The sequence below is a fragment of the Corvus moneduloides genome, chromosome 28 (assembly GCF_009650955.1).
Source record: "Corvus moneduloides isolate bCorMon1 chromosome 28, bCorMon1.pri, whole genome shotgun sequence".
Lineage (NCBI taxonomy): Eukaryota > Metazoa > Chordata > Aves > Passeriformes > Corvidae > Corvus > Corvus moneduloides.
In genome coordinates this window covers 4,626,998-4,642,961 of record NC_045503.1, presented here as the reverse complement: position 1 = coordinate 4,642,961, position 15,964 = coordinate 4,626,998, and the positions used below count along the sequence as shown (strand labels likewise).

At 53.5% G+C, this 15,964-nt stretch overlaps 1 protein-coding gene across 3 annotated transcripts; it reads right to left on the bottom strand.

The window, feature by feature from the left end:
• Positions 1 to 885: 885 nt before the first annotated feature.
• Positions 886 to 15,677, bottom strand: ATCAY (ATCAY kinesin light chain interacting caytaxin). 3 transcript variants are annotated; one of them, XM_032092899.1, is made up of 13 exons: positions 15,431 to 15,677; positions 13,731 to 13,858; positions 9,653 to 9,717; positions 9,091 to 9,312; positions 8,636 to 8,821; positions 8,020 to 8,122; positions 7,409 to 7,540; positions 6,842 to 6,928; positions 6,256 to 6,354; positions 5,981 to 6,016; positions 5,813 to 5,848; positions 5,405 to 5,437; positions 886 to 5,117 (listed from the first exon to the last, which is right to left on the bottom strand). In XM_032092899.1, the coding sequence occupies exons 2-13, from the start codon at positions 13,805 to 13,807 to the stop codon at positions 5,108 to 5,110; spliced, it is 1,086 nt and encodes a 361-aa protein (XP_031948790.1). In that variant the 5' UTR covers positions 13,808 to 13,858; positions 15,431 to 15,677; the 3' UTR covers positions 886 to 5,107. The 3 variants fall into 3 exon arrangements, with proteins under 3 accessions (XP_031948790.1, XP_031948789.1, XP_031948791.1); XM_032092898.1 differs by having other exon boundaries at positions 5,405 to 5,440; positions 15,431 to 15,676; XM_032092900.1 differs by lacking the exons at positions 13,731 to 13,858; positions 15,431 to 15,677 and adding an exon at positions 11,357 to 11,647 and having other exon boundaries at positions 5,405 to 5,440.
• Between the last annotated feature and the right edge of the window lie 287 nt (positions 15,678 to 15,964).

The following is a 15,964-nucleotide window of genomic DNA, read 5'->3' as shown; positions in this document are numbered from 1 at the left end:
TGGAAAGCCAAAATTTGGTCACCCCAAAGCTCCCACGTGGTTGTTGACCCCGTAAATTGAATATTTGAGCTACAAAATTGCAACCCCTACAAACTTTTATATAGAAATTAAACAAAAAAGCGGAGGACGAGCAGAAAAAAAATGTTATTGATCCTGGTAGGATTTGGTTTTTTTGGGACAAAATAAAATCAGAACAAAAAAATCTGCTTCATACAGACAGAGAGCACAGGTGTAGCCCTAATTGAAAATTAGTTTCACTTAATACGGACTTCCTGAAAGAATTCACAGCATGAATACATCAGTGCTTGTTAGAGGATTAGGCTTGTATATCTTCATATTTCCAACTCATTAATTATGTTAATGACTTATCTAAACCCACTCAAATTAGACATCTCAGGCATTTTCCTGTAAATACTTGCTATTTTTAATATTAAAAATAATATTAAATATTATTAATATTAAAAATTTTAAACGGTTTATTGGGGCTTGGGGTTTTGTTTCTGTTTAAGTGGTTTTGGTTTGGGTTTTTTTCAATTCCCAATCAGGTTATTAATTGGATAATCAAAATATATGTTAAAAAACTATGAGATTAAACAACTTGAGACAAGCAGGGTTCTGTACAGCTTGATAGAAACCCAAGGATAGGATTTTTTCCACAGCTCTTTCCTAAAGCTGAGGGAAACTGGGAAAGAATCCTCCAGAACAGGAGTTAATTTCATTAAACCACTTGGAGATGTGAATTTTGCAGTGTCAGAATTTCCAGGGAGGCCCTCGAATGCCTTCCTTCAAGGCAACAACATCCAAACAAAAATTGTCCTCATATTTTCCACATGGAGCCAAAGCCGAAACAAAATCTACTGACAGAAGGAAGGGGATGCGGTTTGACTGAAGGATTAGTCTCATTTTAATTGAATATCCACAGATTTTATGGAATAATACAAAGCAAAACTCGGGATACAGATGAACAGTCCGCTAGCACAAACCACCTAATTACAACCACGTCAGGAAATGACATTTCACACGTTTGTACAGCTGGGGTGGGGATGAAAGGAAAAAAAAATAACCAAACCCTGGGGTTGGGGTTTATTGTCATGGTGAGTCCTCAACTCCGCTTGACCAAGACGTGCTGCGCTTCTGGCTGCCAGGAAGGAAGGAAATACAAAAGAGAAAAATGTGCTTTTTGTGTTTAGAGCCAGTTTTTGTCCCTTTCAGCTGCTGCCAGGCCAGTCCCAGCTCACTGCCACCAGCCCGTCCCTGACTCCTGGGTGTTTGAATCCCCAGACCTCTCAAACAGAGGATTTGTCGCCGTTAAAACCTTTTCTGCACGTCTGTGGGAAAAAAAGAGATGGAAAAATTGCCACGAGGGAAGCTCTAGATATCCACTCACATTGACACAGCACTGTACAGAAAAAAATGGGATTAATTATTCCACTGGAATCTACAGCAGCATCCCAGGTTTGGTTCCTGTGCCTTCCTTGTGAGTCAGAATAAAAATTACTGGACAGTCCCAAATCTGGGTGATTCTGTGTGGAAAAACCAGAAAAGTTGGGGCTGTCTGGAGCTGAGGAGGGCCTGGGATAAATCCTCAAAGAGAGGGGAAGGAAATTCCTACTCTGGAATCAACTGTACAGGAAGAGATTGGATTTTCCAGGCTGATGTGAATTGAAGTCCGGCCATTAAACACACAATGAGTAAAACCACCAGGATTTCTCTGAAGATGGGAGTAAAAGAACTTTTTCTGCAGCTAAAATGTGACTTCCCAGGGATTCACCGGGAAGAAAAAAGCCCAGGAAAGGTCAAACCAGAGCAGAAACTGCTCAGTGCAATACAGAGAATTCATAAACCAAAACCTTGACCCTCCAGGGATGGTTTTCCCAGGCAGGACCAGGGCCTGGTGCACGTTGGGGACACGGAGCAGTGCAGCAGTATTGCTAAAGGGATGAAGTTTATTTCATTCTATTCTTTCGACATATTTATATATTTATATATACTGGTCAGAGTTCTACTGTAAATGCACTTTTACCAGCAACAGTGCAGGTTTCTCCCCATCCAACTGAGATTTGTCACTCCACCTTTGGGACATTTTTTGGTGTTTCTGTCCAAGAATTTGTAGCTTTTTGTTTTGCAATCAACGCCTAAAAGCACTGGTTGAAATAAGTTAATGAGAATGAATTTTTTTTTCTTTGCTGCTATAAAATGCACTTTTGACACTTATCATTTCTCCTCGATGGGGCTGCAGGTTCTTCTCTGCGTTGAAAAGACATAAAAACATTATCCAGGCATCCATCCATCCATCCATCCATCCAGGAACATAAACTTTATACACTCATAAAACTCCGTGAAAAATTAAAATCTCATGCACACCACTTGGAGTGCTCCATCAGAAAGTGCACTTTTTGAAACAAACAAAAAAATAATAATAATAATTGGTTCCAAGAAGTTAAAAATTTACTTTTGTGTGGAAACAATTGCCCGCCTTCTTCTCGTGAAGGGAACTTGGGGATCTGTCCTTTTCCCAGCTGAAATTCCCTTGCTCTGAAGGAATTACTTGGAAAAATGTGAAGTTTCATTGTCAGATCTGCTCATTCTGTATTTTTTTTTTTTCTGGAAATGCAGACAGAGTGTTTCTGTTCTGAAACAACCAAAAAGCACATTCTGGTGTGGAGACTGCTGAGGGCCCAGAGCCCCCACGAGAAAGGTGATTGGGATTCCTTATCCCCCACATCCGTGTTTTCCATGACAGCAGTATTTTCTATGAGGTTGTGAATGTTTTCTGATGCACAAAAGCTTTCTGGAGTTGGATTTTTGACCCATCATCCCATGTTTTATCCACTTTATTCGTTATAGAATTGCAAATTCCCTTGCAGTGCCCAGCTTGGGTCACGTTCTCAGTGGAAAGCTGATGATTTTTCTCTAAATCCATAAAAAACAATCTCCAAAGGAAAAAAAAAGGAAAATCTACTTTCAGTATTCTCAGGGAATTCACAGACTGTGGGACCACGAGGAGCTTTGTGATTGTTTATAGGCAGAACTAAAATCGATTTAATCAGCAAAGTCCTTCCTTCGCCTCTGCGGGCTGCTCAGTCCCTCTGGCAGCCCGAGTGTGAAGGATCCCCAGCTCTGCACTGGAAATTTGGGAATTCCTGGCTGCTGCTTCTGTCTCCAGACACAAAGCTGGGAGCTCAGGGTGGCGGGGAGGCGTCACCTGGAACAAATCTGATCTCCAGAAACACCTGGAGGGGCTGCTCTTCCCCTGCAGCACAGAATTCCTTGTAGAACCCCAGGATTGGGTTGGAAGGACCTTAAATCCCATCCAGTGCCACCCCTGCCATGGGCAGGGACCTTCTGCTGTCCCAGGCTGCTCCAAGCCTCGTCCAACCTGGCCTTGGAATATTTTGCCAATAACTGGTTTATGATGAGCTTGTTTGGTGCTTTGTTTTTGACGTGCCAGTGAGGTGAAAAGTGGAATTTTTTTCCATCTTCCACCTCTGGGTTGGTGCTGTGGGTGCAGTGCTCTGCCTTCCATGCAAAGGTGCGGGCAGGAAATCCATCCATGGCTGCAGTGTGTGAGGAGAACGCCTCAAATGAGGATGAAGGTTAAAAAGTACATTTGGTGCTTCCTTGGAGCATCTGGGGAAAGAAGGATCTCCTCCAGAGTGGTTTATTCACTGAAAGGAAGGAAGAAGCAGCTTTGTGTGTCCAGAGGAGCCATCCCCACCTTCAGGAAAAATCCTGCTTTGCCGGAATTCTCCTTGAAGGGGTGACATAGGCAGGGAATTCTTCATCTGCAGGTGTCTGTGAGGGGCTTTACCTGGTTATGGAATCCTGGAATGGTTTGGAGGGACCTTAAAGCCCACCCAGTGCCACCCCCTGCCATGGCAGGGACACCTCCCACTGTCCCAGGCTGCTCCAAGCCCCAATGTCCAGCCTGGCCTTGGGCACTGCCAGGGGCAGCCACAGCTTCTCTGGGCACCCTGAGGCCTTGCAAGCTGGCTCTGGTGAAATCAGGATTTTCCAAAGAATTTTGGCCAGACAGTTGTTCCTGGATTTCTTTCTTCCCCTCCTTTGCTCACAGAATCCTCATGAGTCCGAAATCCGAATTCCAGGAGTCAGTGTCACACCTGCATCTCTCAGCTCCAGAACCCAGCCCTGCAGCCTCCACGGGGATATTCCAGGCAGGAATGCTGATGGATGAGGCCCTCGTGAGGGAAACTTCCAACACTTTAGCAGCTCGTAGGAGGTACCAGCAGTGAGTGATTGTCCAGTGTCGTGACATCGAGACGAAGACAAGACGTGGAAAACTTCCCTGTCCGTAAGGCTCCTTCTAAACCCAGCCCCTTTGGTGTGTGTGCGTGGAGGAGAAGGTTCTGTGGAGGCTGCCATTCCATGTGGGACTCCTTCAGAGTGCCTCACGCACCGGGATGGGACAAATCAGGAACAAACCACGGGATTTCCTCACGGGAACGAGTTAACGAGGAGCCGGCGATGACGGAAGCGAGGCGGCCGCGGCTGCAGCGGTGCCGAGGCCGTGGGCACTTGGTACCTCCAGGAAGAAACACACACTGGCTGTAAAAAGGAGGGAAAGGCTCTTTCCGTTGCCTGTAGTCGTTACTCCCTGGGGTGGCAGCTTCTGGGATGTCCTGGAGGAACCTGGGGGAGCAGCTCAAAGTAAAAGGGCTCCACGCTGGCCAGCAGCGAGTGAAGGGTTTATAATTTAAACCAAAAATAAATTCTCTGTCTGGGCTGGGGATTCATGGACTGGAGGATGCTCTTGACTTACTACGAGGATACACAGTGAGTATTTGCGCTGTGCCAATGCTCTCCACAGACCATTCCCGAAACACGCCGGAACCTGTCCGGAAAAGTGCCGCTCTTGCTTCGTTTCGTGGGGCTTTTTTGTTTCTTTGCTCATCATTCTTTTTTTTTTAAAAGGAAAATGTTTCCCAAAAGGTTGAAGGATTTTGCATCTTGGAGACAGAGGAGGCAGGCTCCGGGATTTGCAGGACTTGGAATAAGGTGGTGGCAAGGTCTTGTACCCAAAGGTCGTTGAGGTGGGTGACTGCCAGGCTGCTCGTTCTCCTACTCCGGTCATCCGTGCTGCTTCCACTCAGGACATGCTGGGCAGGAACAGAGACACAGCAGTGATTTTCAGGAAGCCAACTGAGGTAAAAAATGCCATTATTGCCACTAGATCAACAAAAAGATGAGTGAATTTGGGTGAAATCGTTCACAGAAGTGTGCTGGGGACACAGACAGTGCCAGTCATGGCTTTCATGGGCTGAGGGGACAATGCCTGCTGGGTGACACCGGGCTGGGGGATCCTGGGCCTAACCCAGGCTTGGCTTTCCTGTTCATGGATCACGAATGCCATGGAATCTGTCACAGACACACAAAGAACTCAAACCTGGTTTCCTGATCCTCTGCTGGGGGCACGGGCCTGCTGAGAAGAGAAGCGGCACAAAATAAGGGAATCTCCACCACAAACCAATCCCCCCTCCTGCCCTGAGCTCCTGTTTATTTCTTGGAACAATCCAGCCTCAGCCAGTGGATCTTTCCCTGCTGCCCCTCAGAGTCAGACAGAGTAAGAGGAGAGGCTGTATCACTCTGATCAGGGCCAAAACCAGGCCAGATTATGCTGGTGAAGGATTTTGTTTTCCAAACCCCTCCAGAATTTTCCTATCCTACAGTTCCAGCCTTTACCAGCTCCAGAATACTCTGGGAATGTCCTGTTGGATCCCAGGGGTGCTACCAAGACATGGGGTTGTTCTCATCCCCAAAGACTGTCCAAAGGAAGGATAAATGAAAGAGTTACCTTTCCCTCTCAGTCATGTCTTGTTTCTCCTCTGCCCTGTAAACACAAATCCCGTTGGAAATCCATCCCCCAGTGGGAAGGAGGGAGACTCCAGTGCCTTCCTGGGGTGATGGGTTGGCCTTGGAGAGGAGCCACTCTCCATCCCATCCCTCCCCAAATTAATCTTACCTTTCTTTTCTGGCCTTGATCCTCTCTTCTTCATATCTGCAACAGAGAGGAAACGTTCTTTGAGTGCTGCTCTTCGCTTTGAGTCACATTTAGTGTTTGCTCTGAGGGGGACAGAAGCTCCAAGCTGCTGCAGTCTGAGGCTCTTCCTTGGGTAAAACCAGGCTTGCCCCAGGCTCTGCCTTCCCAGTGCATGGATTTTGACTCAGCCCCTGGCAGGATGTCCGTGCTGCCCCTCCCCAGAGCCACCTGTGCCCCAGGGTGCCGCTGACACTCACTGGAGGACGCAGTCTGGGATCTGCACGTGCTCCATGGGGATGAGTTGCTCCAGTTCCTCCAGGCTGTGGACGTACTGGATCTTATTGATAAACTTCACACTGGCAGAGAGAGAGAGAGAGAGAAGCAGTGCCACCCCTGTGGCTCCTAAAAACACCTCTGGAGGTGTCACTGGAAGCATCAGAGAGATGCAGCACAAATGGCAGCTTTGCCTTGGTCACCACCCCCAGTTAAGGGTGAGCTTAAAATCTGATTTGTGGGATTAAACCCCAGGGAGCGTCTGGAGCTGTGCCAGAGGATTTGGGATGGAAAAGGGAAAACCTCAGGGAAAGGTTTTTCCCCCAGAGGGTGCTGGGCACTGCCCAGGCTCCCCAGGGAATGGGCACATTCCCAACCCTGCCAGAGCTCCAGGAGCGTTTGGACCCCACTCCCAGGGATGCCCAGGATGGGATTGTTGGGGTGTCTGTGCACGGCCTGGGGCTGGACTGGATGATCCCTGTGGATCCCTTCCAGCTCAGGATATTCCAGGACTCTGGGATTCCAAACTTCCACTCCAAAGCCCGCTGAGTTTGGGGCTGTTCTGCTCACCTGATGAAGGGTCTGGATATGGCCAGCACGGTCCGGATGAACCACGAGGGGTGCACGATGATCAGGGCCTTGAGGTTCTTCCGCAGCCTGGGGAGAAGTCAAGGGACAGAGCGTCACATTCCAAGGACATTTCCCAAACTCCCCTGTCCTGTGCTGGGCTCTAGCAGGTGTTTTAGTGCTGCCCACCCTCTGGTGTGCCCACACAAAATCCCTCAGGAAGCTCATCCAGACACAGCAGGCTGTGGGAGCGCTGCTCTGCTTGGCTCTCTGGAAATGTCTTTATAAACCAATTGCTGACAAAATATTCCAAGGCCAGGTCGGACGGGGCTTGGAGCAACCTGGGATAGTGGAAGGTGTCCCTGCCCATGGCAGGGGGGTGGAATGAGAGGATTGTTGAGGTCCCTCCCAACCCAAACCATTCTGGCACCTGCTCAGTCTAAGAAATGTGGGATTGGGGCAGACTCATTCCTGTTGAAGAACAGGAGTTGTGCATCTGATTTTCCTTTGAATTCTAGGATGGGAAAAGGCCTGGGAAGGATGAAGAGGCCCCACCACCAGCATTCTCACCTTCTGTCAATCATCTGGTAGCATTTCTTCAGCCAGCCCAGGCCTGGCATCCTCCTGCGGGGCGTGGCCCCGTTCAGGTACACAATCATGTAGTCCTCGGCCACCAGCAGCTCCAGGCTGCTGATCACGTACCTGGCGGGGGGCGACCAAAAGGGACCAAAATGAGACTCAAAAAACATCCTTTAGATTTCTTAAGTGCTTGTGTGTCACCCTGAAACACCTCCAGCCCCTTTCTTTGCAGGTCTCAGAAGAGGTTTGGTCTCCCGGGGTGTCCCTCAGGGATCACCAGCTCTGATGGACACCCCAGCTCCATTCCCTGCCCGGCAGCAGCACCTCCCAGCTGGGGAGCGTCCCAGCCAGACTCCAGCCTGGATGTGAGTCCATCCCTGGCATAATTAACCGGAATGTTTGAATGGTTGGGCTTGTTGGGCTCGGAGCTGGGGCCAGTGTCCCACCAGCGACACTCGCTCCCGTCTGCAGCTGCACACTGGCACTGCTGGGCTTGGATCCCGACCATTCCCAGCTGGGATTCCCGGCGCCATGAACACAGGGAAACTGTTGTAGCGTTTCCCTCATGCTCCTGTCCCTCCCGGAGCTCTCTGGGCACTCACAGGAAGAGGTTCTCCATGATGTAGTGATAATCAGCCAGGTTGCTGTCTGGGAGGTAGCAGGCAGCAAAGACGATGATGGCGTTGAGACCTTCTCCGTAGTACCCTGCCAAAGAAACACAGGTGACGCTTTCCAGGGAAAGGTGTCAGAGCTGAGGGGAAAACAGCAGCGAAATTTGGCCCTGGGCTGGTTTTTGTGTCTCTGCTCAGCTCCAGGTGAGCGTTTGGCCCCCTTCAGACCTGTTTCATGATGAGATTTCCCTCTTGTTTTGGCTATAATGCAGATTTGGGGTTGAGGGAAGGAATTTGGGGGTTTCAAAGCTGGGTTGCTCCTTGGTTTTGCTTGGATTTTGGAAATAGCTCTGACTGTGGATGTGTGGGCCCTGGAGAAGCTCAGGAACTGGTGTAGTCCCTCCAGACGTTAACTCAAACCTCACTACAATCACTAAATATTTTTAGCACTTTTGTGCTTCTCTGCCACGCAGAGGTACCAAACAAACTGGTTTTTTCCCCCTAAACAGATTTTTCCCCTAAACACCACCCTTGGCACCCCCTCCAGCCTGACACAGAGGGACCCAAAGCAGTGCAGGGAGCCGGGCTGTGGCCTCCCCACGCTCACCTCCGTGTGTCACCACCCTCATGTAGGGTTTGATCATCTGGAGGTCGATCCGGTGCTCCTGCTCGCCGATGATGACGGTTCTCCAGAGCCGGCCGTTGGTGGCACTGCCATCCTCTGTTCCCCCGTCCCCAAACAGGTCTGCGCTGTCCCCGGGCATGTTCTTGGCTGTGGCCACGGGGGTGTCATCTGGGAAGGGGACAAAGAGTTCTGCCTTGAAGGGAATGTGGGAAGAGCTTTGGTAACCCTGGGGATGATGCTCTGACCGCGTTTCACCTCCAGCCGTGATCTGTGCAAGTTTATGGGTTTTAGTCTTGCTCCGTTGCCCAAATACGATAGAAATAACCTCAGAATCTCCCTCTGCTTATCAGTCCTCAGCTGCTGTGTCAAAAATCTTTAAAATGAGGCTAAAAACCACCCCAACCCCTGCAAACGTTCGCCCAGAACCAGCTTTTTACCTTCCCATTCCAATTCGTTCCCATTCCCCAGGAATTCGAGGGAATCTGTCTCATCAGGAGTTTCGATATCATCCACGTTAATGTCCAGGTCATCTGGTGTGTCCAGGAAGTCGTCAGAGAGGATGGAGCCCTCACTCTGGTCCAGGGAAATGTTGATTTCAGGTGCAACGAGTGTCTTCCGCTTCCGATGTGCCCCGTTAAAGTTTAAAGTGTTGGGGGGAGCTGGAGTTAAAAGGAAAACAACTGACAGGGCATCCTGGGCCTGGGTCCGCAGTGCAAGACACCATCCTGGATATTCCATGATGGAATACGGATATGGAACCCTCAGGGTGGTGGATCAGGGACTGGGAGGCACTGGGATGGAAGTGCCCACACTCCTGGGATCCCAGTTTCCTCCCCCAGCTTCTCGGGAAAGATGAACAAATCCAAATCCCTGCTGGTTTCCTCTCCCAGGTGAGAATTTTTTTTTGTGGAGAATCCAAGGCTTTCTCCCCGCCTGCAAGCTGCCATCCCCTTGGCCTCGGCTTCCTTTGGGCTCTGGGGAAGGCAGGTTGGTACTTACAGGACGTGGTCTCGTCTTCCGTGGGGCTGCCCAGCGACTCCATCCCCGTCTCTTCTGGGAGAGGCCTGCAGGACACGAGGGAAAACCACAGGAGAGAGCAGGGGATGTTTAGGAGAAAGTAATTCTAAGAGAGTGGAGACAGCAGGGAAAAAGCCCAGCCCCTTGTGTGCTCTGCCCTGTCTCTTTTCCCAGAGCTCATCCTGAGGGATTCCAGGATCTGTGCTTCCCTCCTGGAAATCCCCACTAACCTCCGAACCATCCCTGCATTTAGCCAGGGGATGAAAAATCCAGCCAAGGGAACAAATCCTGACCCCAGACGACCTTGGCAGAATTCCCTTTCTCCATATTATCCACATTTTCCCTCCGCAGGAATTCTGAGGGGCAGTGCCAGGCTCTGGGGCTCCTCATTTGGGCACCAGGGAACCCCTCTGTGCTTGGTGCTCTATCCCCATTCCCTGATGATGCTCTGGGACGGCCACAATCCGCAGGGAGGGATGCTTTGATCCCAATCCATCACAGCTTTACCTTTCCTGGGAAGCAGCTGCTCCTTGGTGCTGCAGGGCAGGACCAAACCCCACGTGTGACCTCGAATGGTCACCTCAGCCCCCACTGGGTAACTCCCAGCCCCTGCTGAGGTTTGGAAGGGATTCATTCCATGCTAAAATCCAGGCACCAGCACTCCAACCCCTCTCTTGGAGCCAGAGGCCAGCCCACCACTCCTTTCCTGGGATTTGCAGCCTCTCGTGCTCAGCTCCTGCACCCTCCTGGTTCAAATCACGGCCCCTTCAGCTGGAGGCTGGAGGCATCAATGGATTTAAAGGTTTTCCTTGCTAAAATCAATCCACAGGGTGTGGCTGTCACCCTTTGGAAGCTGCTGGAGTTGCTCCTGACCCACACTGGGGTGGGTGAAGTGAGAATCTGGCTCTGGACTGCGGCGAGGAACCTTTGCTGTGGCTGAGCCTCACTCTCCACTGCCCGCCCTGGGCATTCCCAGATGCTTTTCCCCTTAACTGGAGCTGGGATTCATCTTGGCCCTGGAATTGTCTGAGTTTGACACTTCCTGCCCAAACCCCGCCAACTCTCCAAGTTCACGTTGTCAAATCTCTGTTTAAGACACCTCCTTCCAGGGAAGAGCTCATTCCTCCAGCTGTGGAATCCTGCTGCTGGGACAGCCCCGGGATGGAACAGGGAGAAATCCGGGAGTCTGAAGGATGAGGATGGGCCTGTGCGGAGGTCGCTGTCCAGCAGCCTGATGGCCCAGCGACACAGGAAGGGAGGTGACAACGGGGACAGGATCCAGCCCTGCTCCTCTTCCAGCTGCCGTGGCACCGGGGCCACCAGCCAAATTAAAGCCTATAAATATGTAGATCAAGGGATAATCCTCTGCTGCTGGCCGTTGTATATTTATGAGAGCTGAGGGCCTGATCAAAGGCACCCGGACCCCGGGGGCTGCCCGGACACTCCGGAGCAGTCGGAAAAATCCCTCTGTCCCCTCCAGCTCCTCCCGCTCCTGTCCCCAGCGAGGCCTGGCTGTCGTTTATCCGGCCGGAGCCTGGCACGGTTTGGTGACACAGCAGCAAAATGGGGAGCGGAGGGGGGGCAGCTGCTGCCGAGTACGTGCTGCACCCGCAGCTGCTCCCTCATCCCGGGATTCATCTAAGGACAGCATCCACCAGCCAGAGATGAAGGAAAAGCCTTCCTTACCTTCCCAAAGGCTGCTCCAATCACTGCCTCCCGCGGAAATCCTCCTTCCCGAACGCGCTCAGCCCCGGATGCCAAATCCGGGGGGGGGGGAAGGGGGGCAGCACTTTTCCCCAGGGTCGGGGGGGCTCCGCTTTGCTCCGTGCCCGTCCCCGCTGCCCCGTGCCAGCCCCTTCCGCGGGGTCCGGGCGGTCCCTGCTCGCAGGGATGGACCGGGCACGCCGGGATGCGGGGATGGATGCGGGGATGGATGCAGGGATGCAGGAGTGAGCATGCTCCCGCTCCGCACGCCCGCGCCTCGGCTACGGCATCCCCGCCCCGGGCCGGCCGAGCCGGGCTGGCGATCGGCCCCGGGAGCGGCGGCAGCGCGGACCCGCCCGCTCCGCTCAGCCGGGAGCTGCTCCCGCGGCTCGGCTTCCCAGGGAGGAAATGCTGGCAATGTCGCCCCGTGCCCCCAGTGAACGGCTGGGATCTGTTTTCCCGGCCCAGATCTCTGTCTAGGATACGGCTTTTCCTTTTTTTTTTTTTTTTTTTTTTTTTCTCTTTCTTTTCGGGGCAAGATTGGCTGATCGCAGCCAGGCAAAAATAGCTCTGCAGCAAATCAGCTGCTGGAGAGCTGCTGTCCCACATGCAGCAGCTTCTGCCCTATTATTCCAGCGCTTCCAGCGGGGAAGCGGCTGGAAAAGGACAATTTATTTATTTTTATTGCGAGTAGAACCCAGCTGGCTTTCCCTCGTTTGCCCGGGGGCTGTTTGGGCTCTGTCTCGCATCATTCCTGATTGAATCCCTCTGGAGGAGGCTGGGGAGCTCGTCCTGAGGGCTCCGGCCTCATCCCGGCCCCACTCACATCCCTTTCCCTCTTCCTGGCTTTTCATTTCATTTCCAAGGAGTTTTCCCGGGTTTGGTGGTGCCGAGGCCTTTCCAGGAGAAATTTCGCTGGAAGGCTTGGTCGTGGCTGGGGGAAGTTTGCTGCTGGCATGGGCAGTGTGGGACAGAGCTCCCGGGGGATGCTTGGATTGGTGCCGAGGTGTCCCGGAGCCAGATCAGCCTTATCCCGGATTTTCTAGGGAGCTCTGGGACAACGTTTTCCTTTCTACACCTCGATTTCCTTTCTCTAGTCCGTGAGGAGCCTGGTCTGCTAGAAGGAGTCCCCACCCTTGGAAGGGAGATGAGCTTTAAGGTCGCTTCCAACCCAAACCATTCCATGATTCCCATCCATCCATCCCTTTCTTTTCCACACTTCCCTCTCCTTTCACTCCATTAAAAACCAGGGGGGAGCCTGAGGCTGGCACAGATCCAGCAGCTCTGCTCTCAGAGGGAAATAAAATCCACCCTGGGAACGCCGGGGCTGGCTGAGCCCCTCGGGAGGCAGCGGGAGGACAAGTGGAGTCCTGTGGGATGCAGCACAGAGGGGCTCACACGGGGACGCAGCTGGAGCTGGGATGAACAGAGCCAGGCTCATCCCGGCGGAACAGGAGCCCCTTTCTCCGTGTCTGGGAATACTGGGGCTCTGTGGGCTGCAGCTGGAGCCGGCTGGGCCAGCCCTGAAAGCCCCCAGGCACCTGCAGCCGCAGCAGGGGCTGGGCCTGGCCGTGCTCCGGGTGCCCAGCGGGATTCGGAGCTGGATCCTGGAATTGTCAGCGTTGGAAGGGACCTGTGGACATCCCCCAGTCCAAGCCCACTGCCCGGGCAGGGCCACCTGGGGCAGGTGACACAGGAATGCATCCAGGTGGGTTTGGAATGTCTCCGGAGAGGGAGAATCCCCACCCTCCCTGGGCAGCCTGGATGTGGGAACAACGCTGGGAATGGGGCTGGGCGCAGGGAATTCAGAGCACACGGGGCTCACAGGGATGGGCTTTGGCACCTCTGTGCAGCTGATGAAGTGGCTCTGAAGGTGGAAGGTGCCACTTTGGCACCTCCTGTCACCCACACACCTCATTTCCCACAGCTGGCACCCGTTCGGATCCATTGCATCCCAATGGCTGCACTTCCTGTGGCAAATCCCTGGCACAGCAGCACTGCTCTGTTTGGGAAGACACTGCTTGATTCAGAGGCTGGAAGGAGTCCATAAATCTACAAATCCACTCCCATATGCATGCCTCCATCCTCCATCCCTTTATGCATCCCTGTATCCATCCTACTCTCCCAGTGCTCCACACCCAGCTCCTTTCCCTCCTTCCCATGCTCACGCAGGGCTGCCAAAAGCATCCCCAAATTTTTGATGCACTCAGAGCAGCTCCAAAAATTCTGAATTCCTGTGGGAGTCCAGGCTCCTGTTGCCCCTGGGGCTGTGGGAAGGACCCTCCCACTCCTTGCCCTGATGGTTTCTCACAGGAAAAAATAGAATTCTCCTGGTTTTGTTTTTTGGGGAACACACCTGGGGAAGTCCTCGTCTTGCCATTCTTCCTTCACATCCACGTTTTCCATCCGCAGCGTGGCCTCCGTGGTTCCCATGGCTCTCAGGGAGGGGCTGGAGCCAGCAGATCCCTCCAGGAAGGGCTCAGGCTGGAAAAGGGAGGCAGAGAGGTTGGCATGGAGCATCCCGACCTGGGAGCAGCTACACTCCGTGGAAAAGCAGTGGGAGAGCTGCTTGTGCAGAACAAAGCAGCAAAACTCGGGATTTTGGGGCGACTTGGCACATTTTGGACCAGAAGGAGGAGGTGAGGTTGGCCCTGGGTCAAAGCTGTGGGTCTGTTCGGATCCCAGCTCATCTCCCTGGGGAGCAGCACTGATATCCACACATCCTGCCCTTCCTGCTTCTCTTCCAAACCCAATCTCCTCAAAAATCCCCCTCTGCCCAGGGGAACGAGATGTGGCAGAGAGGGGAGAGCAGGGCCAGCTCCTCCCAGGCTGCCTTGGGACATTCCCAGATCCCACATTTCTGGATTGGATGGGAATTACCGGCTCTGGTTCTGCAGAGAGAGCCCTGGCACTGCTGCGTGTCCCTGCTCCCACGGGGATGTGGAGGGAGGTGAGGAGGCCTCACAGGGATGTCCCCTGAGGAATCACATCCCCACCTTGCTCCACGTGATCCAAACCAGACTCCAAAAACCTGGAGCTGCTCAGCTGAGGGCAGCCTGGGGGTGTGTTCCCAGTCTGGCCTTTCTCCTGCACTGGTGGGAACCGGTTCAGATCCAGCAATCCTGGATTTCACCCTCACTGAACCCCAGGGCCCTTAGAACCCCATACACGGGGGTTTTTGCTTCACTGGAAGGTTCCTGCCAGACAGAGAAATTCAAACCTTTGTACCCAATTCCTTGGGCCTGCAGCTCCCAACAAAGCCTGGCCCAGGACTCGGGATCAGTCCTGGCTGCTCAGGGGGAGCAGACACCCCATTCCCAGCTGGATCCCACCCCGAGGGAACAGGGTCAGGCCCGATCTGCTCTGGAGCATCCTCAGGTGGAATCAGCTCCTGTGCTGGGCCCAGCATCAACCACTGCGGGGTGGGTTGGAATGGTCCCCTGAGCTCAGCCTTCCCACTGGGATTATTCCAGGCACTGGCTGGGTAGGTGGGAACATATTTTTTTTTTAGGATGAGGGGTGCAGGGTGATTCCTGGGGCTGCTCTGTCTGTCCCCAGCGCAGGAGATCAGCACTGAGCAGTCTGACCGTGGCTGTGCAGCTCTTCCCAGGCCTTCTCCTGCTTCCTTTGGAGACTGGGCATGATCTGGAGGAGATAAATCCAGGTGTATTTGCTTTAAAGGGATGAACCTGTGGAGAGGCCCCAGTGAATCCAGCATCCCTCTGTGTTCCAGGCGCTGGGATCAGCAGAGCTGGCTGCCAGCACTGCAGGGCTCCCTCCCTGCTGTCATTCCCACTATTGTCATTCCCGGATTGTCCCAGCCCCACCTGGCTCAGCGAGCCTGCGGCCACGTCTGTCTCCGTTCCTGCCTTCCCTGCACCAGACACCTCCAGGCTCTGGAAAATCCCACCTTTCCCCCCCCTCCCCGCCTCTGGCAGCTGCTCCCTGCCAGTCCCGGAGGCATCATGGAGGGAGGAAGAAAAGGAGAAGACAGCCGAGCAAATCCCGGCTGGATGCTCCCGGCGTCCAGCCTCGCCCGGCCGGGGCCGTACTCACCGCTGCCGGTGCTCAGCGAGGAACAAAGGCGATCCTGCCTCTACCCCAGCTCGGCATTCCTCCTCCCGATGGATTCAGGTGCAGCCCCTGGATCCGCCTGCGGATGGAGGAGCGTGGGGATGCATCTAGGTCGGCCTTCCCCGCAGCAGCCGCTGCTCTGCGATGTGCTCGGGCACAGGGATGGATTGAGGGCAGTTATTTGTGTTCCTCCACGGCCGCCGCTTCCTCGGCCGCCTCCCTCCCTCCCTCCCTCCCCTCCAAGGTATTTTATTATGATTTTCCGCCCGCAGCTGGCGAAGCCTCCGCTCCCCTAAGTCAGCTAATTCCCTGCTTTTGTGTGAGAGGGCGGCCGCGGGGACGGGGAGGGGGGTCTGGAGGAGGGGAGGGGAGGGGAGAGCAGCCGAGCACCCCCTCCCTGTGCCAGCGCCGCTCCAATTGGCTGCCCGGCTCCGAATCTCTGCCCGCACTCTGGCTCCGGGCGGATGGATGGCGCTGCCAGGGCTGAGCCACCCTCTCCTCGCAGCGCTCAGTGGG

Bases quoted from the DNA above. Each gene is read 5' to 3' on its own strand.
- ATCAY (XM_032092898.1), bottom strand. From the start codon at position 13,807: ATGGGAACCACGGAGGCCACGCTGCGGATGGAAAACGTGGATGTGAAG. The intron at 9,718-13,730 runs GTGTGTTCCCCA...CGTGTCCTGCAG, and splicing joins CAAGACGAGGACTTCCCCAG to GCCTCTCCCAGAAGAGACGG. The intron at 8,123-8,635 runs GTGAGCGTGGGG...TTTCTTTGGCAG, and splicing joins GAGGGTGGTGACACACGGAG to GGTACTACGGAGAAGGTCTC.